The 26,056-nt window shown below is 38.9% G+C and overlaps 1 protein-coding gene across 1 annotated transcript; it reads right to left on the bottom strand.

Annotated features, from left to right (window-relative positions):
• Positions 1 to 609: 609 nt before the first annotated feature.
• tmem230a (transmembrane protein 230a) lies at positions 610 to 7,974 on the bottom strand. Its single transcript, XM_030066101.1, has 4 exons — positions 7,878 to 7,974; positions 4,081 to 4,197; positions 3,288 to 3,410; positions 610 to 1,551 (listed from the first exon to the last, which is right to left on the bottom strand). Exons 2-4 carry the CDS (start codon positions 4,180 to 4,182, stop codon positions 1,411 to 1,413), a joined length of 366 nt encoding a protein of 121 aa, XP_029921961.1. The 5' UTR covers positions 4,183 to 4,197; positions 7,878 to 7,974; the 3' UTR covers positions 610 to 1,410.
• Positions 7,975 to 26,056: the final 18,082 nt, after the last annotated feature.

Here is a 26,056-nt window from a genome sequence, read left to right as displayed (position 1 = left end):
AAAGGCATCTTTCATATGTTCCTCTTGTCCAGTTTATGATGACACGGCCTCAGTGATCGCTGTCTCAGTAAGTCTCATTTGAGCTTTGGTTTTGGTAAATCAACTCCAAAAGCAGGCCTAGTTTGTCGCGGCGCGGCAGGCTCCCTGAAATATCACTTTTTCCCTGTCCGGCCACAGGTGTTACTCTCACGTAGAGGTAGCGGTGAATCATGGACGTACTTGCCACGATCCTCTAATTACTTTTCCGCTTTTACCTCTTGACTGCTTCGACCAATCACCTCCTTCCCCTCCCTCCCTCTCTTCTTGTTTTCTTGTATCTCTGTCCTGTGGTGTCCCCATGTCACACCGGAGAAAAGCTGCCTCACCGTTTTGTAAGCAGCATGTTTTACCCATTGCAGTCTAATAAAAAAAATAAGCCCCAGAGTGTGCAGGGAGGAGAAAGGGACTATTTATTTGCCCTTAATCCATTAATGACACCCAGCTTATTTGTAACCACAAGAGGGTGTCCTTTACCAAATGCAGCGAAACCAGGACAAAGTGACATGACATTTCATGATAAACGTTCTCTAAGCACAGCGAATGCTTTATTACACAATAACAACATCCTGATTTCTATCAATCATTTTATTTTATGTCTCAATGTCTCTCAATAAAAACAAAGCATGAATGACAAAAATACAGCTTTCTTTGACAGCCTATTCCAAAACCATGAAACATGCACATACATCAATACTACATACAGCAGCGTATATAAACTAAAAAAAAAAAAAAAAAAAGTAAGACATTCATTCAGAATATATTATACTTAGACAAAGTAACCAATCTTTGGATAGCACTGCAAAGATAATCCTTTGGAAGAAATATAGCCAAGCTTTGTATATAAGCATATATACTTTGTGGTATACTGACATTCATGAATATGTTTAAAGATGCTACTGTGCAAAGAGCACTTAGTGACACTATCGCACGAGAGTAAACCTTTGAAGGAAAACGTTTGGAGCAATAATAATGGAGCTCCATTGTTGCAGGTGAGCAGCTGGCCTGACATCTTTTGCTCATTATCTGATTGGCTCGCTGTCAACAAAGAATTGAATATTTCACACCTCTAAACGTCTTCAGGCGTTTCAGTGGAGGATAAGCACTGAGATACAGCAAAGCAGAGATTAAACGAGAGAGTAAAAACTGTAGAAGTTAAAAAAGCTGCATATGGTGCACCTGTGGCAAAAGACAGAGATCCACTGTAGAGCAGATACGATCAGCAATAAACCAACAGTCATTTCAAGTTCAGTCACTTTGTAATGCACTTCATTGGTACACTAGAAATTCCAGGTAAACGGCAGGTAACAGTCTCTCAAGGTACACAGTGAAATACTCTGATATGCTCATTCATTTGGCGCTTATTCGATTGGCTCAGTCACCAAAATCAGGGATGTCGTCATAGGAGTAACCCCGATAACCCTTGGAAGCATAGTAGGCGATTCTCAGATGGTAGAATCCGGGAAGGAAGACGAGTATCCCAATGATGAGGACAGGAATTGTGCGGTCGGGATGCTGCAGGTAAAAAAAGAAAGAAAGAAAGAAAGAAAGAAAGAAAGAAAAGAAACGACAAAAACACTAGTACAGCTGTTTCCTATTGGGCTCTATGCATAAACAAATGCAATTCAGTGTAATGAGTGTGTTGTAGGAGGCATTACTGAGGCTCTAATGTGCTCAGAGCATCTTATTCAGGATTACGAGCCAGGGGGCTTTAGGTATTAACACACTTGTCTCCACACTGCCAACCGGCACTCCATTCAGTGAAGAGGCTGTGCGGGAGGCACAGAGATAACAATTTAATTTGTCTGACATCTGATTGCCTGTAAATAATCAGTCACTTCCAATGAAGGCAAACTAACAATCAGGAGTGAGTCACTACACCCCATTTGAACTGTTGACTTTGTCCAGCAGATGGCAGTGTGTGTATTGAGTTGCTGTAATCCTTACTTTTTAAATGATGCAGTGTATCGGCAAAGGCAGCCTGACACACATCTTACTGAACTTTTCAAGACATGTGGAGTGTTGTGTACAGCCTTTTTTCTGCGACTGGCACAGTATCTATGGAATTACACAAGATGGTGTGCTAATAGTGTCAATATACACCGTGTAACACATTCAAGCAGTGGAAAAAATGATGAAGTAAAAAGCACTGCTTGTGGTTATAGCAAAGAAAGATGCTCTTTCAAGAAAGCACTAGAGAAAACATTGATTTCTCAACATTATTGTGATGTTAAAAGTCATTTTGATTTTCCATTCCTTAGAAATGTATGCCTTTGTCATTTTCTCATTCTTATTCTCTTTGTTTGACCTATAATCTTTTTTTTCCTTGACTGAGTCTACTTTAGTATTGTCGGTATTGCCAGAGCAGCATTAATTATGTCATTAATGGCATTACTTAACTTTTACATAAACACCTGTAACATTAATTACATTCTATGCACCCTAATTATTAGGGGTGCATGGCTATTGATGTGCATTGGTCCATTATTTTTTCATCTTATGACACAGCCCTAACAATAAATGCTTTTTATATTTATAGAGACGGCTGCCTTGGAGAACTTTGCACTTAAGTATCCACACTTAGTAGCTGAGCTGTCTCCACATCAATCAATAACACCCAGTCGAATATTTATGTGTTATACTTCTTACATGATCTGGTGAAGTTAAGTAATTCTTACACCTCTTTTACTCCCAGCGTTAACATGCATCCACGGCAACTGGAGTCCGTCTGATAGCACAAATATAATCAAGGTGCACCCAAAACATAGTGCAGATGCAATTGCACAGCTGCTAAGAGATGCATTTGGTCACATTAACAACAATGTGCAAATGTGATGCGTCTCCAGTCCACAGCTAGAAGCTACATAAATGGAAATAAACTTTAATGCAGCGATTCAAACAGAAAGCCAAATAGGAAGAACGCAGCTGGGATAGTAATAAACTCGTCAAAATTGGATTGTGAGGAGACTTATGCATGGGGAACAAAAGAAAAAGTATCTACTGCAATTTTAAATGTTTTGAAAAAGTAAAATTACAAAGCGACAATCTGCATGTTGGCCAGGGAAAATGAAATCTCAATGTGTATCAGAGACACACTGTAATGACTGGCGTAATACAATCCAGGTGTGACGGGGAATAAATTCTGATTCTCTTGTGTTTTTTTTTTTTTTTTTTTTTGATGCATGTGCATGAGATACATTCATCTATACATGTATTTATTTAGATTTTATCATATTACAGACCAAACGTACCTCAACCTTTATGGATCCTGCCAGAAGAAGAGCCCCGATAATGATCAGTAGGGAGCCAATCAAAAAAAGGAACGTTGCCAGGGCAATCGCCTTGTACGGGACTTTGGGTGGACTTTTCTTGAACTGTAAAACGTGTCACATTGTGAGACAAAACAAGACAATAACCAGGGGTGCATCAATAATGTTTTTTTGAGGCTGATACTGATATGCATTTGTTACAACTCTAACAAAAATACAAGTATAAAACTTTTCAGTTCACTTTTTGTTAATTTTGTAGTTGTATTAACTGTCATACTAAAAAAAAAGTCACACAACCAATTCCACAAATGACCAAATACTGGATGAAAATAATATTGGATTGATACCAATATTGCTGAAAGCTGAAATTGGCCAAAAGTGATAGTTTGTCAATATACATGTCCATCCCTAACAATAACATCATTAGATGTGTAGTATTACCCTGTGATAAACCCTAAAAATAGACAAACGCGTGTAAAAATAAACAAATAGATCATCAAGGGCATCCAACATATTCTTTTACAGATAGCTACCCAGATCCTATCTACACTCGCATGATCACTCAACGCTGTGGAGCATTTCCAAGAAATCATTAATTAGATTTGCATCAAGCTGAACGCCCATGACGCTGAAAAGATGAACAACCAGAAGGCTGCGGAAGAACCGATCAAACAGCACTTGTCAAAAAGATGCTGAGATACAGCACAATATCACAGGTAGCATGTAGTCTGTACATTTACCTTTATAGAAAAAAGAAAAAAAAACAGTCTCTCACCTGCAAGTCTATGTAACCGTCATCGTCAGCAGCCAGCCTTGAATACTTGACTTTGTTGTTTGACACTCCACCACCCAATACATTGCTCCTAGCTGGCATCATTACGAGAAACAGCAGCTGTAGGGAGAGTGAGAGAGGTTGTCATCATCCACAATCGTTCAGTGATTTCTGACCCAGTTTCTTTTCTAGACTGTGCAGGAACGTAGACAATTATCCGCTTTAAAGGAGCAGCACAGGGCTTCCCAAACTTTGAGCAAGCTTTGAGCAAGGCTGAGCAGGATCCGTGACTGACTGCACTGGAGTGGGAGGGACATAAAAGTGGAGAGACTGACACCTGAGATGAACACTGTGACTGAAGCCAATAGTTAATAAAAAAGAAAGAAAGAAAGAAACACGACTCAGGATCACAGAAATATTGAACAGCCGCTCTTTGGGTATGGGGGACAAAACTTGTAGGAAAAGAAAAAAAAAAAAAACACAATAAGAGTTGTAGTGTGAGATAATCCATGTGCAGCCCAGCAAATGTGAAAAGTAACTCCCAGAACAAGGAGGATCAAAGGCACCGTCTTCAATGCAGGGTAAAAAAAAAAAAAAAATGTATTATTACATGGCAGTTACTTTAAAAAGGGTGCCGATGTGTTGCCGCCTCCTCAGGGCTTCATCAGGGAATACAGAATGGCAAATTCTACCTTGGATCCTTTTTCTTCTCAAAGTTAATTTTCACATTTGTTGAGATGCACATGGATTACCTCATGCTGCAGCTCCCATCGATATATATATACATTTTTTTCCACGAGTGACTGAAGTTGCTTGAAATTTACAGTGATAGTGTGGATTCTTACCCATGTAGTGGTCCTTGCTGGTCCATGTGAGAATAATACATCCACCAAGTTTGGCCCATTAAATCCTTCCATGTTGTTTCAGCGGGACTGAACTGCTTCAAAATGAATGAAGCACATACAGACCAGGAAACAACAGCAGTTCTGCCATTTTGCAAACCAGCTGGCTGGAAAGAGCGTGCAAAATGAAACCGAAACACACACATTTTCGGTTCACCTCTCAAAATCATGTCTGCAGCTATTTAACTCATTTTGGTGGAGTAAAATCCCGGCGAAGATCGATTTAATGGGTGAAACTTGGTGGATGTGTTATACTCCCATAGTCCAGCAAATAGCACACTTTTAAGATTTTTAAGTCAGGATGGCCACTTTGTGAACCCTTAAAAAAAAAAAACACTTAAAGAAAACACACAAAATGTTCGAGATAAAAGCCTCCTGTCTGAGGAAATACAACAGTCATCTCCACAGGGCTTTTTAGGACAAATGAAGGTCAATTCAAGATTTGTTAGAAAGTTCTGTCGCATTTAGAACAACCAGCACGTCTCCAAATCTGTATTCATCTTGGCTTGAGAAAAGCACATCTAAAAAGAAATCTCCTCTGTTTAACAGACCAACGCTTTTTTCACATTTCAACAGGAGATCAACAGGAAATTTAATTTTCCATGTCAAGTACTACAGTCACCACTGCCACTTCAACCTCACCCAGTAAATTTAACACATCAGTGAGGAAGAAAAAAGCACAAGTGGTGAAAACGAGACTTAAGATGGTAACTTTTTTTTATTTATTTATTTTGGCAATCTCTGTACTTCCTAGAGATCACCTGTAGCTCAAACACTGCCACCTATACTGTTACATCTTTTTCCTTTAATTATCTGTTGATTAAGTTTGAATTGAGGTAGATGGTGTTTTTTTCTTTGACTATTCAGCCACAATGGCCATCGCCGCTCATCACTGTTGCTCTTTACGGACACATAAAATGCAGCATTTCCGGTGTGCTAGAGGAAAGATCGACCCAAACCAGGTGTTCAGAGCAAAAGTACAGAATACAAAAGCTTTCATGAACCAGGTATTGGCTGAATCACTGCTGTGTTGTATTAGTCACTGATAGAGACTCATATTTAAATGGAAACCTGATGGATAATTATTGTACCTTAAGGGGAAACAGAATCATGTGAGGCACAAAATCCAAAGTGACTGGATCTGATTCTCCACAGGAATCCCACTCCTAAATGCTTTCTTCCGACTGATGCCCTCCTCTCCAAATGACCCTAATCTGCCCCACAGGCACCCCAGGGAGGATGACTACATATGAGAACTCATCTTCATCAAGGCAGCACTTCACAAGTCTATCTTTGAGATTTTAGCTGCATGCATTCTTGTTTAACCCTCCTGTTAGCTTCAAATTTACCAACTCCAGTATCTCAAACCTCCTGAAAAGCATTATAATAAAAATTGTGACGCAAGTTTACGTGTGTTGTTGACTATCTAAATAGCCTCTTACATGAAACATTGCCTAAGTTCTTGTGGGAATCAGGTTTTTCTCCCCCAAATGTCACATTAACTATCACTAGATGTGGTACTACTACAGGTGTGCTGATGTTGGGTGAGGGCCGTAAAGAAAAACTGAGACAAGTCAAGTTTTTGATGATTATAAATGGCATGTTACAGTTCCTCAGTGTCATCCAAACCAGCTAAAGCAAACGTGTGTACAGCCTAGTAATACCTACAGCTACAAAATGTGTCCAAAGGTGACACTGAAAATGTTAATTTTATTTTTACCCACTTGTCCCCACTAAATTAGGAAAAGCCAAGAAATATGAGCCCAAAAAAACAGTGTATTTAGAAATGTTAAACACCGAATTGGGCCAAACTGACCCCTAAGATAACTAGAGGATTAAAGACTACAGAGAGACTATAAGACAGCATGAATATATGAAGAGTTCATTTGCAAAAACAGATAAAAGCCATTCTTAAAATGAATACACCCTTTTCACTGATACTGCTTGGAGTACACACACACACACACACACACACACACACATACACACACACACACACACACACACACACACAAAGCATGATTTAGGATAATAAACATTATGCCAGGCTAAATAAACATATAAAAAATAGAAATAAATATAAAGTAAATTTTAATAAAATTCAAAAAAGTTTAAAAAGGTTTAATAAATTCAAATGGAGATATCTGTTTTTGCAAATGAACTCTTCATATATTTACCAATAAATGAGGAAAACATCGCTAAACCATTTTTCCACAAGACCACACAGGCTACCAATTTTGCATGGGAACAAAATAGTAAAATTAGGATTTGTTGTTGTTGTTGTTGTTGTTGTTTAATGTAGCTCTGCATTTCGATTTTGTTTCCATGTCCCTATCCACGACTACGGGACATTTCTGAGGTTTCTTGTCTGTCTGTACTTTGCTTGGTGCTCAGTCCTGAGGCTGTACGCTAAAACAATGGAAAATTTATTTGTCAAGAATAGTTAAAGAAACCTTTCAAGACGCTGTGGGTGTTTTAATCTAACCCAACACGCCATATTACAGCGCGTGAGCCGCCTAACGTGACATACCGTGTAGCTAACAAATCACTGACAGCAACACCCCCGACTGCCTTGTAACTTCCATGTCAGGCAAATAACGCTATGTGACAATGATGACTGCTGCTGAATGGATAATTAGCCCAGTGTGCAGGTGTGAAGATAAAATAATAACCTTGTATAAATACTGCAACAGTGTGAAGTGCTGCTAAAACTAATTTGCCGTCTAATTAGCTGGAGCATTAGCTGGCAGCCTGTTGGAAGTTAAGCTACCGAGCGAGAGGAGGAAAAAAAACACACACGAACTGACCTCCTTGACTTGTTAACTACATTAAATGCACTTTTCAACTTCAAAATTTTTCTATTTACCATGTTACCTTGGACGCTAAAAATGTACTTACTGGAGAAAAGTGTTACCCTTCCTCTGTGTCTATCTACTGCCGCAGGACTGGCATATGGTGTTTGCATTAGTGAAGAGTCAACTTCCTTGTTTTCCCGTGGTGCGCATGCGCTCAACGAGTGTGTTCTTGGCTTTATTTAGTGTGATTATTGACACTGTTGACATTGCGGAGAATGTGTAAATTTAATTCTGTGTTCATGACTGAGGCTGTAGTTCGCAGAGGTCTTGTACTGGACTGCGTTATATTGAGGGGTGTTTCCGATTTTTTTGTCCTCCACAATTCATATGCACGAGGGGGGGACAGAATAATGGAAACACCTGTCAGTAAAATGCAGCCCAATGCAACAGCAGTACTAACTATGAGCTCAATGACAAACACAGAATTGAATGAACACCTCTTTTACTGTAAATAATAATAATAATAATAATAAATAAATGATAATAATAAAACCTGAGCATTATAGGCGTCATAAGCAGTATTGAATTGTATTAGATTGTGCAGGTGGACCTAATAAAGAGGCCACTGAGTGTATATCTATCTATCTGTCTATACATATATATTTTTTCTTTCTTTCTTTCTTTCAATATCTGCCACTATCTTTACCTGCCACACTTTTTTAGTTAAATGTTTATGAGCATTTTATCCTTTATTTAATAGGTCACAGCAGTGGATAGAGATAGAAAAGAGGAAGAGACAGACAGACATAAGCAACAGGACTGGTGTCATGGGCTGGATTCAAACCCAGGACTTTGTAGTTATACGGTGTGTGTTTTACCCAACCAAGTTAGACATTTTTTTTTTTTTTTTAAATCAATAACCATAATTATTTTCCTGTAGGACTAGGTTCTTCTCTAACTTTTGAAATGAAAATCATGTCTTCTGAATTTTTTCTTGTTCTGTAGTTTTCATTTTGACCTCTATCTCTATAGCAATACATATGCATATATAGCTGTTAGTATCAGCTGCTTGTACCTATACTGCCTGGTATGCAAGCACAAACTGTATTTCCTTTATGCAGGGCGCTTCAGCTGAGGCTCCACTGTTTGCAATGAATGTGTGCAGAGTCATGGTTGCCCACTCAAATTAATCACCTCTGGGACTGTAGACTAGTTTAAAAGCAAGTGGGAGTCAACTTTGTCTTACTCAAAGATTTTGGATTTAAGTAGCTATGCAAACTTTTTAAAAAATGGTTTTGGAGAAATAAGCTGAAATCAATCCACTGAAAAACTATTGCTAAAAACCGACAAATTCTCCGCCGCCTTTTTCACAGCACACCTCCTATCAGTAGCCTGTTTGGTAGGGTAAGAAAGGTCATGTTACTCTGAAATCCTGACACCATTGCGATTCATTTGTATATTAATTTGATACATGTTTGCACAGCTAACTTTACTGCGTGGTAATGAGAAAGTGGGTGAAAACTGCTAGAAGCACAGCACAGCGCAATCAGTGTTGTCTTCTTCGGCCAAATGAGCAGTTTCATGCATGGCAAACGCTGGGAGCATTTACATAAAGTTAATTGGATTCTACTTGCATCTCACTTCTTTCCTGTTTTGGCCTGATTTTGACAGGTCGCTTAGGATCTCAGCTCAGCATGCCATGTCATTTTTGAGCTTGCAACCCTCATTGCCAATAAGAACATTTCCTTTTCCTATTTTGGAACAGCAACCGTGTGGTAGGTTTCGTCTCAACAAACTATCTTAGAGTTTGCAGTTTCTTCCTGAGTGTGAACATAAAGAGCCTCTGAAATATTATTGCATGCTTTGCATGTTTAAAACCTATCTCTAACATTGGTTGCATTTATGGGCTCCAATATATTGTCAATAACATGTGATTCTGTATCGCCCAAAGAGCTTCAGGAACCAGCAAGCGCACTTTCAGTGATAAGAAAAAGTGCCACAATTACAGGCGCTGACAGTAACAGTTGTTTTGGAAGCAGCTCTGCCAAACAAGCCTCAATCTCCAATTCTTTAAAGAGGGTAGCGAGTGCTTTTTGGGACATGAGCGCTACACCCGGACAGCACTTTACTATGATTCTGTGTGCTCTGATTGGCTGTGAGGGATGTTGGCCTGAAAACAACATGGCATGTTGCTCACTTGTCAGGGAAAGAGATTGGAGGTCGAATTGGCACTTGGTAAATCAGGTTTGGTGGGGCTTCACTATCATTAAGGCACTTTCACATAAAAAAAAAAAAAAAAAAAATTGTTGTGCCTCTATTTTTTTTTTTTTTTCAACTGAAAACACACAATGTGATGTGAATAAAAAGTGCAGTTTCTAGTTGCAAAGCAATTTGGTGTCTTTGCATTGGGAGTAAACTCTGACCTGCATGTTTGTTTGGACAGCCAACACAATTGCTGTTTTGGGCAAGAAAACCGAACACGGGATCTGTAATTGAGGTCATGTCACATCACCCACTGATCCACAGCACTGCTCTCACACACTACAAAACCAGAAAGTACTGAGAAGAGCGAATCTCCCTGCCAAAATAATGCAGTTGTGAGGATAGGCCGGCCAGTTACACGTGTCGGCCTATGACCAACCTTTCCACAGAGTTTCATGATGTGGTGTAAATCCATTCAAAAGTCACATTTTAGTGTGAAGCCATGCCCAGTGCCATGCTCCTTTGTGGCCAATCCATGTGATGGGATAATCGGTTCTTCCTTGGCTTGCCCTCATGACTACCTTTCCATCAAGTTTCATGCAAATCAGCCCATAACTGATAGAGAGATCCTGCTAACAAACAAACAAATGGAATGAAGAAAAGTCAGATCATTATAGATTTTTTTTTTTTTTAGTTACTTTAGAAACTTGTCAGCATGTTATTACACTGAGCTTGTTGCTGTTGGCTACTAGGCTGACTATGTTAATGCTGCCAAGCCTGTGCCAGTGTAAGACTTGTTCAGTTAATTGAAAATAAGAAATGCTGTGGCTCCCAGTCACCATCTCCTGACAAAAGAGATCATAAATACAAGGCAGATTTACATCACACCCACCTCAAATGCCCTGACATGTCAAAATCTAATCTAATAACACTGATATGCTCAATATTATTATTAATTCATCATTTTGCTACCTCTGCTTTTAAATTGGCTGGTATTAAACTGCAACTGAAAAAAAAAAATCTTTTCATTCCACCACACCGACAAACCTGGTAAATGATCTCCGGCTCGCTGAGTCAGATCAGTGATTTTACAACTCCAGTCGACCACAGCTTTTGATGTGAACGACTTTAATATAATGTGAGATTGTCTTGAGGAGTACATTAGCAGTGCTTTCTCAGTTTAAGTTATACCTATTAAAAAGTACATCTTGTGTCTTCCACAACACTCACACAACAATTTATATTAAAGTGGTAAACTTCGGTGCACCACAAAGCTAAGTTCAAGGCTCTATCAGTATGCGGCCTCTTGGTGAAATCATCTGTAAATTTGGTATTCATTTTGGTTTATTTATCACAGACAGGGCCCATTAACTGACAAAAAAAAAGCAAAAACAAAAATTGCAAATAAGCCAGTGTTAGCCTGAGGGGCTACTTTTCATCAGTTGCCCCTGGCCAGACATTAAAAGACATCCTAAAAAGTAGAAAGGAAAATAAAATTATATATTATACATGCAGTACATACGCAAGATTAACTAAAATAACATAATCATTATAACATGGATAGTAATACATTTCAGTATAAATAAGCAGGATTATACACAAGGCAGTGAACGCAAAGGTTAAAATGACAAAGGGCAAAAAGACCAGACATGCAAACAGGCATTTAACTAATTTTTTTTTTTTTTTTTTTTTTAACCAAAAAGACACATGTATCTGTTCAGGGGCTCTTTAATTTTTGATACCTGCCTGATTTCCCAGAGACCTGCGATCAAAAATATTGATGTTACATTTAATGACTCTGTCTTGATCACGGCGCACATGATGACCGATGATATTTCATCTTCAAGCAACTCGGTTTCTCCAGAGCTAGACTGATTATTTTGCCCTTCCCAATTTGTCATCTCCTCTTTCTCCACGTAAGGATTTTGTGGGAGCTTTCCTTGTTCTTATTGAGAGTTTAATTCACAGTAATATATTGTCAATAAACATGGCAAGTGTTGATTCTACAAGATGGGCAAGTTATGAATAAAGGGGCACACGTTAGGCGGTAGTTAAATTAGCAAAACCACCTTTTAACCTCGTGAGAAGTACTTAAATTTCCCAACACACCCACAATATCCCAGAGTAAGGGAATCTAATTAACATGTATAAAAATATACACTCAGCTGCATATACTGAAAAGTATCTGCCACTGGCCAAATAGTGTACTGTAATTCAAGGAGTAGTTTTCTTCCAGTCATTCCAGCTGTATTTATTCTTATGAAGATAAACCTGTGTATTTCAGTGTGCAGATAATTATGAACACACACTAGCAGCAGGCCTACGAACAGTTCATTAATGATGTTCATTCTCCTGACCTGCACATGTTGTTTGTTTCTGGGGCACAGCACTGTGTCTCTCCTCACGTGTGGTTGAATTTAACGTCTTATTCTGTCTTACTAATTGTTTTATGTGTCTGTTTTGATTTAGTTTATTACCACTGCAATAGGACCAGAGACAAAGAGTTCCCTTTTAAATGTTGACAAAGTGCTCATGTAATTAAATGAGTGGCAAAAGCATTAATTAACCTCTGACCAATCACCTAAAAACAAAAATGAACCATAAATTTATGACCACATCCTGAACCCCATGAGCTTTCATTATTGGTTATTTTGTTATTGAATCATAGAAAAACATTTGAATGGTGAAGAATGAAATAATTTCATGCTTATTTCTCACTCAGTGAGTAATTTGTGTTTAATTAAGAAGCAAGAACTACTGTGCTCGCGGGATCTCCTCTAATCCCCTCTTGCTTTAAGTTTCAGCAGCTGTGCCTTTGCATTGTCCTGAGCCACCTATCTCCACTTCTCCTTAACCTCCAGCCAACTGCTGTAAGCTGCATAGGCCTGTATCTGTGACAAAATTCTACCTTTATCATCACATCTTAAACCTAACCTCACAGCAAATTTTAATTTAACAATGAATGATATTCACCCTGGAGGTAGAGAGATCCATTTACTCATTAAAAGCAGACCTGGGTAAAAATGTAAAGAATCGGTAGCCTGTTTGCTTATAAAATAAATATAGAAACGTCAGTATTTGAAACAATCAATAGAACATTCCTCAAGTTGGCTAAGCCCAGTCCCAGCCCGTAATTGCATGCCACAGGCTATTCTTCCATTTTATTTTCATTTGGGTTATTTTTTTTTCATGCCTCTACTGATGTATCCATTTCAGTTTTTTTCTCCATCCCACAGGCTCTATAAATTAATGAAACAAAAAGCATTCATTTCAAATTCCATTCGCCCATCTGGAAATACATTCCATGATGAATTGGGTCCCTATCTTTTTTTTTTTGTTTTGTTTTTTTTTAACATTATTTAACCAGGCATACAAACCTCATATCCTTGGTCTCTCTCAACGTCCACTGTAATGAAAGTCCCCTAGTGACACCGGCATCCACCAGCGACACTGCAGAGCCTTGCCCTGCACAGAAATTAAATTAGAATTGATGTTTCAATTTCTTTGAAGCCTTTGCCTATACCTTACTGTTTCCTACGCAGGGACGGAAAACAGTACGGCATGCACTTTATAAGATGTAAGTGTGCATGTGTTATCAGTTCATACGCCACTAGTCTCTCTTTGGATGGAATGAAATGTGGACAGTGGTGGCTGCAAGCGAAACTCAATTTTGTTGTTCACCAATCAAACTTTATGCTTCTGCTACCTGTGTGATAGCAGGACACTGATTACTGACAGGCTGAGCTGGGGAAAAAATGGCAAAGCATGATGTTTCGTGGTCAGAAACAAGCATAGCCTTAGTTGGCAGCAACATTTTGTCCAGCATATGCAACTGTGAAGAAGCCTCAGCTTTTGGGTGAAGGTCAACAGCAGTAACATTTGAAGAGGCTGAACATGCTGCAGATACCGTGTTCGATGTTAAAGCTAAAATCTATCCAAGATCCTCTGAAGAAGCAACACCAGCCATCCTCTTTAATTTTCCTGTAATTTTCCCAAGGTGCAAGTTAGAAGTAGCTGTGTTTTGCTCAGATGGGTATATGAAAAGTTTGAGGAGTTTTATAAATAGTTTCGGAGGATCGTGTCTCTTTTTCTCATTACGGAAAGCATCCAGGATACTGGTGTTCAGTCAGCCTTGCTCCTGCTTTTAAGCAGCAAACTGGCTGAATAATTAGACACACTAATCTCATGAGGGCCAGCCTTTACCTCCCCATGAATAATTTAGTATTTAGCCAACTGAAGCTGATAACAATATAATGTATTTACTTCTGCCAAGCAGAGGTAGGAGCCATGAATGTTTGCATTCCCCTCGCAAAGAAAGGAGAGTAGTTTCTGTCTGAAGTCAGGGAATTGGAGGGAACATCCGTTATGAGAAGATGCTTTCAGCACTGTGGTGTTGTAATGGCTCTTTCAGATGCGTGTCTGCCCAGGGCTTGCAACTTGACCTTTTAAGTGAAAGATTTTATTTCCACCTTTCTGTCATTTTGAGAGTGCAAACTGAACAAATGGGTAGCGGAGCCCAAAAGCACACACAAGCACTTCTGTTTTCATGGCACTGATGTCTTTGCAGTCTGTTCTGAAGATTTATTTCAGGGTAATGAACTTACACCTCCCTGCCAGGTTTTAAAAGCACATCAACTCCAAAATGTATAATAGAACTGCTATGAATTTGTACTGTAGTTTTTTTTTTTTTTTTTAAGTAGTCCATCAATTCATAGCCTAAGTGTCTGAAGCTTTAATATTTATTTAATATCATCTAGTTTGATGTAAATAATGCAAATAACAAAGACAATTTGTTTTGTAGTTCTGAAAGTAGTTCTTTCAGAGTTTCACAAGCTCAAAACATGAGAAAAGTAACAGTGTGTTCACTTTGAGCACTAGTGACAGTTAAATAAAATTTACAAGTTCTATTAAGAGTAAGGTCGCCCCTCTAGGAACATTAACATGGGTAACAATTAAGCCGGCTAAAAGAGTTGAGCAAATTAACACGAACTGCACTGACTCAGGGAGAAAATGAGTGAAAGAATGGCCAGACTTGTTCACAGCACCTTTTTCAGAGCATAAAAAAAGTAGATTTCTAAGGCACCCCTTCAAATTAAAGGCCTATATCTGATAAGAGTAATTTAGAAAGAAGACTTCAATAGGACCATTTCAGTCCATACGCTTTCAGAGCTTTCACCTCTTCAGGCTTAATTACTATACGACCACTGATGTCTTTATCCTTTCAATGTGTAATGTGATGGAATATGTGTTTTACTGGAATATTTTGATCATGAATAATAGACATTTTGATCCATATTCTTCAGATAGGAGAGGCAAGAGGTGAAAATGATCGGTTTCTCTGTCATCTTGTTGAATTTCTTAAATATGCAAGTGCTGTCGTGATCTTTAACGTTACGTTAAAAAGCTTATCGTTACTCTTGAACTTGTCGATGTTTGTTTAATACAACCACAGTGTCTTTCAAAAACTCAACCTGTTAACACCAGAGAGCTGTGTGTTGTTGTAGCACAGAGACTCACTGTAAAAATATTTTACTCACCCATGAACTTAGCCACTACAGTCAGAAGATCACTGTTAACCCCAGACCTGCTCCTCTACCCGAGCACCTAGGGCCACTGCAGTGCACTTGTTACAAGGATGCTTGCTTGCTGATGAAACATGAATAGTTTTTAGACCGGAGAGATTTTTTTCTTCTCATACTTTCTCCTACTCTCATCGATTGGGCTTTGGCCCTTGCCCTTCTCAGCGCCGCTTACATATTCTTGTAAAACTGGCGAAACAGGAAATCCAGTTTATTCTCCACCGTGTTTATCTGATTTCATTTTGCTTAGAGATGAAAATGTCTGATGAATGGCTAAAATGGAAAAGCTAATTTCATTGTTGAAATCAAAATTAGAGGCAAACGCTAGTTGCACACTGGTTTCAGTGGGGTTTTTTTCCAGTAATTTTAATATTGAGCTATTTATCTGTTGTCAGAAATTATGACTCATATCTAAAGAAGGAAAGAAACTAACTTTTACGCTAACTTCTAACACTGTCTCGTATAACCGTGTCTTCATTAATGATCATTAGTTGCATTGGTTATTAATCTAACATCATGGAAATTACAGAGGAAAAAAAATAAATAAATACACTTGAATTGGTTATGAATGATGATAGAGTATGTTTCAAAATCCACCACTTCTGTGTTAGAACAAAATCAGCATCTATAATTTTCAGGCATCGTTTAACATTCAAAACAGATCCTAGAAAGCTATCAGCACTTTCTACACTTTGCATTTGCAAGTCTGAACATCAGGAAAAACCGAGTGAATATCAACCAGCGAACTCCACCCACTTTATCAGCCGCCGCTCCCAAAGGCCCGCTTCCACAATGAGCGTGTAATCTACGCAGACAAGTTCCAGTGCGTTCTGCAACCGTGATTTTTTCCGACTGTCATCAAACGCTCATCCACCAAGCTGTTGCATTCCCCGCCATGCTCTGAGACCTGGTTGTTATTCAGGAGACAGATTTGAAAATAGCAGCAGTTCCTGTTCAAAATGATCAGTGTCAGTTGGGATGATCAAAAAACCTACATCTGACTGGAGCCAACAGCCTCAGCATAACAATCCAATCTTGCTTTCATGGGGCCGGACGCTGTGTGCTACAGCTAGAAAATCAACTTCTCTATGGCGAACTGACCATGGGGAAAAAACACAATCAAAGAAGAAAAACAGCTTTGCAGGGCGCCGCCCCGGTGGCTCATTTGGTAGAGTGTGTACCCCGTATCAAGGGCGAGTCCTTAGTGCAGCAGCGTTGGTTCAAATCTACCCTGAGCCATTTGCTGCATGTCATTCCCGCTCCCTGTGTCTCTTTCTAATGTCACCATCAAATAAAGCAGAAATGGCAAATAAAGAAGAAGCAAAACAACCGGTGACCCCCCTGACACACACACACAAATGAAAAAAGTCATACTTACTTCACTTCCAGATATGCCTTTTTCTGCTGTTTTACTGATTCTGCACATCACAGCAGTTTTTCATGCAGATGGAGAAAATACTTCCAGAAAGCCAGGGGAAAGCTATACAAGGACAATCCGAAATCCAGCCTGAAAAATGCAATATAAACCCAAACACTTGGAGGACCCGTGCCCTAGATCGATGCATCTGACTCATGAGAGAGCACTGTCTCCCGAAGATGAATGCATCACCCCGAAATTTGAGACAGAAGTGGAAAATATCTCAGAAGTGAACCCTGTGACACCTGTGGTCGGGTCTGTGAGCTCTCTCTCAGGACTCATAAATAACTCGCCCTGAAACAGCAACCTGTGAGAGGTAATATTTGTCATCTTTGAGGGATTATCGATGTACTCAACCCCCTAGTGCTGCCCTCGATACATCTGGTGCCCTCGGCAAGATTTTAGATTGGCGCCTCTCGACTCCCAGCAGGACTGCTGCAGTTGTTTTGGCCACACATCTCTCATCACTCATTACAGGCTAAAATCGCACCTTAAGCACACAACAAACTTTTTTTTATTTATTTATTTCAAAAGCCTGGGGCAACAAATTGTGTTGTGGTGGCATAGCACAGTCACTGAACCCACTAGAAAACAGACAAATAAAGCTAATTTTAGGAATCTCTAAATAACAATTCCCCAGTTGATCTGCAGCTCACAAAAAATGGAAATCAGGGTTCCCAAAATGGCCAAAAGGCATGCTGACTGAAGAAGAAGAAGATGAAGAAGAAGAAGAAGAAGAAGAAGAAGTGCAACATGCAATGTGTGTTGTTATGCAAGTGGTCTGCATGTAGTCTACAGATTTTGTGTTTTTTTTTGTCTGCATAAGCCTGATGTGTATTTTAAGGCTGTAATAAAACATTTTTCTGCAGATTTCAGTGGTTTGCCTGCCTACCACTTTGGTGGTTGCTCTGCACCTGTACAGAGAGGCCGGAGGTCCTCCCCTCAGAAACCACAGGAAGAATGATGTGCAAAAGGCTCCTGACAGCTTCTCTGATACGTCTTTTACTTTGTTGAGAGTGATATCTCTGTAGATTAAACCTCAGTGTGTGGCTCCGTGTACCATCGCAAGGCTCTGTAGGGGCAAACTGGCTGACTTCAAAAACCTTTCTGCAGGCAGAAGCATTTTGTAGCTTTTTACACCCAATCTTTCTTGTCCCTCTGTCTACTTTGAACTGTTTAATACACACAAAAATGTAAAAATCTTTAGAGGGAGAAAAAATGTTTTGCAGCTGTGGAGGGATTAACGCAAGGTCAAATAGAAGTATTGCAGACTATGTTTTGGGTTTTTTTCATAAATATTCATTGCTAACTCAGCTTACAGATTTTCATCTCTCGTCTGGGTTTCAGCAGAAAGTTTCAGTGTCCTGTGAGAGCCTGCATGATGTTTTGGAGGCTTTGTGGAAAACACAGAATGCTTGTCATGTTAAGGAATATTTGGAAATGGTCAAAATCAAATGTCTTGAATGCCGGCACAAAATAGTGTATGCTAGCAGTTTCCTACTACCAGCAGCTTAAACCCAAACATTAGTACTGGCTTTCAAACATTTTCAAAACATCAGTTAACTACTTTAAAGATGTATCTTGAGGCACGACTTCCTCTTCTTCCTCCTCTTCTTCTTCTTTGCGATTACTAGTATTATAATCATTATCATAAACATATTTTAGGGCAAATAAGACCATTATACTTCGTATTAGCACAGCCAACATGGACTATGTCCATTATTAGCTCTAAAACCACCAGTCAACAACATTCTTAAAATAAGTGACATGGAAAGGCACCAGACAAACAAACAAACAAACAAACAAACAAACAACCAAACAAGCCTACTTGAGTTTCCCAAATGGTAACTATAAGTAAATTATGAAATTCATTTTTACTACCATAAACATGAAGATAGCCTACAAACAAACAAACAAACAAGCAAACAAACAAACAAAACTACAGCCTAATATATTGTTACAATAGTCGTGTTGGGACTTACTGTGTAAACTGTGTAAAGTTGGTGTAAACTTCATTCTTGTACTTCATGATAATTTTATGATATTTTCAACATTTTGCCCACTTTATTGTTAATAATTTTACCCAAAAGTGCGTAAAAATAGTGTCAACAAAGAATTAGGTGAGCCACGCTTCATCAGATGTGCGTTAATTATGAACCCACTGGTTGTAGCATTTCAGCGTCAATAAATTGCCTATGTGATCTGAAACACCGCATTTGGCTGGAGGCTGCGTGCGGAGAGGGGCGGGGACTGCGGGGATCAGGTGGTCCGCTGTGAATTTATTTCTCAGCAAGGAGGCAGGAGGCTGGCAGGAGGGGAGGAAGGAGCCACTTCACTTTCCTCTCTGTCCTGAGTGTCAGCCCGCTGTGACTGGAAATGAGTGGAGGTGCCTTTAACACTCTGGACAAGGTAAGACGTTTCTCTGTTTTTACTCAGCCCCGCAGCTTTTTCACCCAACTAAGTTACTTTTTCATTTTCCTCATACAGTCCAGCATTGATTATCGACAAGTGACGTTTGTGAGATTAGTTTTGTTGGTGTTGTGTCTCCAAGGCAAATTCATCAATAGCCTCACGTCAGTTTTACCCCTTAACTTATTCATCATAATCCAAACAATTGATTCAAACATAGTAGGAAGCCATGTTTTAAATGAATAATGACTGAAAAGCAACAGGCATGTTTCCTTTGCAGCTTCATGCGAGATACTTGGCCAGCTTTCAGTCTCAGAAACTTAAAAGATGAGCAGTGTGAGGTAAACAACATGATTTAATGAATATCAGTGACTGGAGATGAACAGTAATTGTGACATTAGTTACAAGCTCATGCAAGATACGCCGGGGACACGCACTCAAAATATAAATTCCTCTTGGGACATTACAAGGGCTGTGAGCCTGAATTCTTGAAAAATAAAGAGTTTTGTCCTGTGAGATATCCACCTTTTGGAAAATTAAATAAATAAATAAAACACTAACTAATGTTCATAGCACAAAACAAATTAGTGCCTTTGAAGTAACAATAACTTATATTCCAGGTTGAAAAAATTATGGCACTTCCTAGATTGGATTATCAATATTTTATTGATGTGGAATAATGAGCTGCAGGTAATTGCTGCTCCCCTTCATGAATATATGGAAAAATTGACTTCTAATGTGATTAAATGTAAAGTTAGCAGTATAATACAGAAATTGTCTTAATTAGACTTAATGGCAACTTGCATATTCACTGAAAAAAGTATAGGATGTTTAGCAAGGCTGCAGAATAAATTATCATTACTATTAATTTCATGTGTGTATAAAATGGATCTCTTGATTTACAGTTGCTGATTAGAATAAAAATCGCTGCCTGCATATTAATTTACCACAATTAATACACAGGAAAATGTCTTGAGGGCATCAGTGTGGAGACAAGCTGGTGGCTTGTTTTGTAACACAGTAAATATTAACATAAAATACAGGGATGACAGGCCTGTGTGTACATTACAAAGGCACCACACAAAGCATGCAATACAAAATCAACAACCTTCGTATTTTTTTCATTAGAGGAGGGCTAGTTATTCAGCGCGGCTCCAAAAAACAGTCTGACAGTAATGAAGGCTCGCCTTACAAGGTGCATGCAAAAGAGAGGGGAAAAAATGAAAAGAAAATATATCACTGTCACTCTGGAGGTTGCCCACCAGTGCTCAGTAGTTACATTTAATATGAAGAAGCACAGCTCAGGCCATATAGTGTTTGCACCGACAGCAATAGAAGACAGATGAGACAATATCAGATTGCCAGAAAGTGCACCAAGTAATATATTTGGACCTTAAAGCTAAATCCCTATCATTCTCTGCATGACTCCATGTCAGAATCACTTCAAAATCGCCCAAAAATAATAAATGCATGGGAAATTGCCTGGGTGAAGACACATATTTACATGTTGCTGAGTATTACAGCAAATATGAAGGCGCATGCTGCCAGGAGAACAGCACCTGATGATCTCTGACGTAGAAGGAGCCCAAGAGACACATATTCATATTGAATAAAACATTGTATCTTCATTTCATTCCTGTCATCCGCTGGTTATTATTCTGTACTATGCCTGACTGAATATGCCGATGGTCAAGCTACTTTAAGAGATTGAATATGCCCTCCGATATTCCCTCTCATAAAACGAAATACTAATTAAGAATCCAATCTCAGATATGATTTGCTAACTTGTTTCGGTAGAATAATGGCCATTCAGAGCAGAGACTGTGGTGGCTTATGGGAAGTTCCCTAACCCCATCTTGCCATAAGATCCAGTAATGCAATAACCTTAATGCTACACCTTTGGATTTCTGCTGTAGATTAGAGTGTAATGATATTCACTGATGGCTTTTAATCAAATATTATCTCTGGCGAAATAGGATAGGATAGGATAGGTGGGTTGGGTAGGATTAGATACTGGTCAGATAATAAATGTCCTAAGCTAAAGATAAGAAGCCATCATGATGCATAATGAATGCTCCCAAAATACATATTTAATCGCTCACCTTGACATCTTGATGCATTCCTTTTCTAAGACAAGGCCAGTCCAGGTCTTTGCATCAGTTTCTTTGATTGAAAAGTTTTTATTCCTAGTACAGAGTGCAGAAATGTGTGCACCATTTGGCTCAACTCTGCCTGGCACCTGATGAACATTGTAGTTTTTTTTTTTTTGTTGTTTGTTTTTTTTTCGTAGTCTTATTTTACATAGGAAAAAAATGCACAAAGATTATCATTGTCTTTTTACATCCAAGATCATGTCATCGCTCTTTTGTCATTGCAAAAGCTATCCTCCTATTATTATGCTCCCTTATCGAAATTTTTCTTTATGCTCCAGTCATTCATAGAGGTCCTTACAAATGCTAATCTGTCTGTGTACTTTTATATTTGCCTTAACACAGGCACTGACATTTGCCTTTCATCTTGATCTAGTATAATCCTCCTCACCAAGAGATCTGAGAGGAGCAGCAGGTGCTTTTTCTATACCGGGCACCTGTCGTTGCTTAACTGCAGAGTAGAGAAGAGCGAGGTGATGGAGAGGAGAGCAAAAATAAGGAAAAGAATGAGAACTGATATAGGACGAAAACATTCGGTGAGATAGGGAGAGAAAGAGAGGACTGACAGCCAGCGGTGCAACAGATCAAAAGGTTATTTACAGAGGTGTACAACAGAGCTGTGCAGAAAAACGATACAACTGAGTGTTGCAATATTATTTTTCCCAATACTGTACCAATTCTCTAGTTCCCTTTGTATTGATATGTACCATGTATGCACTATTTTCATATATCGTAATAACATTAACATTTTTAATGCACTGTTTTAATAAATTGGAACAGGGATAGTCACCTGATTTATCATATGCTATGTTGTATATTTAATTAGTCGACCCAGCTGTTGTGGAGAAGGGGGTATTTTAATCTCAGTCTTGCAGTGTATCGAGATACAAATCGTATTGTGACCCAGTTTTCATGATTCATATTGTAACATCAGGTTCTTGTCAATACTCAGCGCTAATATACAACACAATTGCAACATTTTCCTATTTTATCCTTGTGCCACTGGGTAGTTTGGTTGGTGTTAGTTTACATGTACCGTCTTAGAAGCAGGAGAGAATCGATTGATCCTTCTCCCTACTCTGTGATGTCATACCATTTATAGTGAATAAATGAGTGAATAAAAGGTGACAAGATGTTATTGTGGTGTTAAAGAGGAGTATTTTCCTCCAGAGATTGAGATTTGCATTGTGGCTCCGGGCCGATGCGGTTGCACTACATGTAAATTTAATTTCATTCTTCAAAAAACATCCACAGACCCCAGAGTCAGGTTCCCATCAGCTCCAGGACATCAGCATGACGTCTTGGTTTGCCTCTCCGGTTTCTAACTCTGGGAAAGAGTGATTCATACTTAAAAATACAGATCAGACTGCCCAAGGATATATGGTAAAAAGTACAGATGTTACACCTGTACATTTCACTTTATAATGTGCAGCATGTGGATGAGCTGCTTTTACTTATATGGTGAATTATGTCTCCGGTTTTTGTTCGGTTTAGTTTTATGTTATATTTCCACTGTCTGTCGCCTCAGGTCAGTCAGTATTATGAAAATGTATTTCCTGTACTCCTTTCATGGTAACCTCACTCCACAGGCAAGTGGGAAGATAAAATAAACTCTCCAGGTCCAGCAAATTTCTTTTTTTATGGTCTTCCAAATATTAGTGCATATTGCCATTCTTCCGAGACGATCCAAGCTTCCCCTTTCAGTGCCTGTTTCAATCCAGTTCCCTTCTGGGCACTGAAGTGGAAATCGCAGCATCGAGGGTTTTTTTTTTTTTTTTTTTTTTTTTTTTTATGGATAAGTTATGTTCAGCCTCACTGTGTGACGGGCCGCAAGTACAAGCCTTTGATCCTGCATGAACATGTGACAGGCATGACTCCACTGTCTGAAGGCTTTATCGCTGCTCCGTTTTCATTCTCCGCCTCACCAGTATTTATCTCCCTCAGTGACATCTCAGATCTCCAACACGTACACTGAGAGTGGTAGTGAGTGGGTCTATCAGTGGCCAAGCCCTCTGTACTGTAATATACTGCTTTCCTCAGGGTTCAATTCTTGGCCTGTCATCTTGCTGCTGAGTTAGAGCCCAGCTTGAGGACACAAAGCCTTCAAGGAACCCGTCACAGGCTCAAGCTAAATTTATTCTCAGAGTGAAAATTGGCTTTTGTTTTAGCTCATCTGAATATTCCCTCAGCCTCCGAGGTAGGCTGATTCTCTCAGGATGCTAGGATGGTTTTCTTTGTCACTTGCCCCGAAGGAGGCTCATGAGTCCTTGGGGATATTTTAGAAAGTGTGCTTAGATAAAATCCGGCTCACTTAACAAAGCCTGACTTGAGTTAGTGTGACCTTTTGAATAAAACTATTCCTGTTTTACAACAGGGAGTCGCCGCTCAATCAGCAAGGCTAATGCAAGGAGCGCAGCAGTGCACAATCATGATGGGAACATGCACGCCTCTTAAAAGCAGTAAAAAGCAGTACATATCTAAATTGATCATAACAGAGGGACAGAGCAGCTGACTTTACACAGACAGAACAGCGGTTATTAGTAGAGCTGCATGAGCAATAAGAAGAAATTATAACCAAGCATGGCAATACCATAACCATTTCAAGGCCAGAGAGGCAGCTTGGCAATTAAGCAATAAATAAATAATGTGTTGAATGTGGAAGACCATTTGAAAACTGCAGCATTCTTAGGAAAATATTTGCTTGAGGCCAGTTATTTAGATTTTACATTTTAAGTAGTGGCCAGCACCATGGTGTAGTCCAGGGTATATACAGGTATATGGAGTGGAAATTTAAAGTATACCCACTTGTCATGGCCATTAAAATATATATGTATAGGAGTGTATCCCCATTTGCTCCTCAGTAATCTACCCTCTTGTTCAGTGGTATATCAGTAATACCTCAGTAGTGTATAGAGTTGTATTTATAGCAGGCAAATTGTTGCATTTCTTGGTTTTAGGAGTGGCATCGAAAGGACATGGCAGCAGTAAAAATCATGCTGCTGGAACATGCCACCACATTTTCGTGCCCTATTTATTGCCTAGGAAATTATTTGGGATATTGGCTGCACCTGGACATGATCATAAATAGGTGTCAGTTTGTGTAAGTTTTTTTGTAAGAATGCAAACACTGCTGATGAATTAGTATACTTTCATAAATCATTGCCGTAAGCGTACGTCATCCTGTTTTTGGCAGCAGTTTAATTTGATATAAATAAATGAGAAGCTGATTACTTTTGAGAAAAATGCAGCATGTCAGCGTTAAAAAAATGAAGCTTTAAGCATACTGATGTCAGGGCATTCAGGTTTAAGGTGGCACAAAGGAGTTGGTTTTCAGAATGAATTTAATCCTACCCTGTTAGCTCGCTTTGTAAAATACAATCCTCCTCGTTAATTGTTGGTTTTATTACTTTTGTTTGTTTGTTCATCATATGGCCCCTTACCACTCAAGAGGTCTTTTGTCTCTCTCCCACCCTGAAAGGTTTAATATGCAAAACTGCTGAAGCTCAAATGAAGCAAAGACCGTTGAAATTCAACTGACAAAAAATGTGGAATATGCACGTGATTTGACAGATGAGTCTACATGGTCCTGATCAGTGGACTGACTCATGGATGGATTTACATGCCGTCTCTACATTTTTGTTACATTTTGAGTCTAAAGTGTCCTCACTTCAAATGACCCTCAGAAATTTTGCATAACACACCTTTAAATGAAGGCTAAATATGAATAGAATTTGAATAACAGAACTTCTGACATAAGCTCGAGAGACTGGTTGCAGTTTTTTTTTTTTTGGATGAAAAGGGAAAGTTAAGTTCACTCAAGTCAAAAAGTATTTGCAGTGAGTCTCCTTTAAAAAATAAGCTTTGACTCTGTAAGATTTTTTTTCTGTAAGTTTTTTTTTATCCTTTAATTATAACTTAGCATGCTGTCTGTCAAGTGTTTTTTTTTTTTAAATCACAACTTTCTTATTGTTATTGCTCTACTTTCTGTGTAAAAAAAACTTGAATCATTCCTGCAATGTCAAACAAAGTATATCAGTAAAGTGGTAATAAGCCAAATTATGTTTTAATAATTTAAATAGATCAAAGCCTTGGATGGTGAGTGTGATGTGTAATCTCTCCTCTCTTGTGTTTCAACAGGTTTTCTTCAAGCAAAGCCTCTCAGCGAAGCTGATCATGAAATCCAAAATCCGCCGGTGATTGTCACTTGAAACATTAGTATTTGTTATTTTTGTTAATGAGCCACAAGCTACTTTGGACTAAGTGTGGCAAATCGTGGCGGTGTTTCTCATTCTCGACATTCCAATTTTTCAACATCCCTTCCAAGGCCACATGAGCTGTGGATCACTGGCAAGAGCTTCTGGCACCCTCAGATTGACTGGAATGACAACTTATGTAGGAGGCGAAGCTTTAATCTTTTGACTTTCTAAGAGAGGAAGAAGGCAGACGGTTGACTCTGTAGTAATTCAGAAGCAGATGTGTCATGACATGAATTAACCCTGAAGACATTTAACAACCTCATTTACCC

Source organism: Myripristis murdjan, chromosome 12 (genome assembly GCF_902150065.1).
Source record: "Myripristis murdjan chromosome 12, fMyrMur1.1, whole genome shotgun sequence".
Classification (NCBI taxonomy): Eukaryota; Metazoa; Chordata; class Actinopteri; order Holocentriformes; family Holocentridae; genus Myripristis; species Myripristis murdjan.
This window is presented reverse-complemented; position numbering and strand designations above follow the sequence as displayed.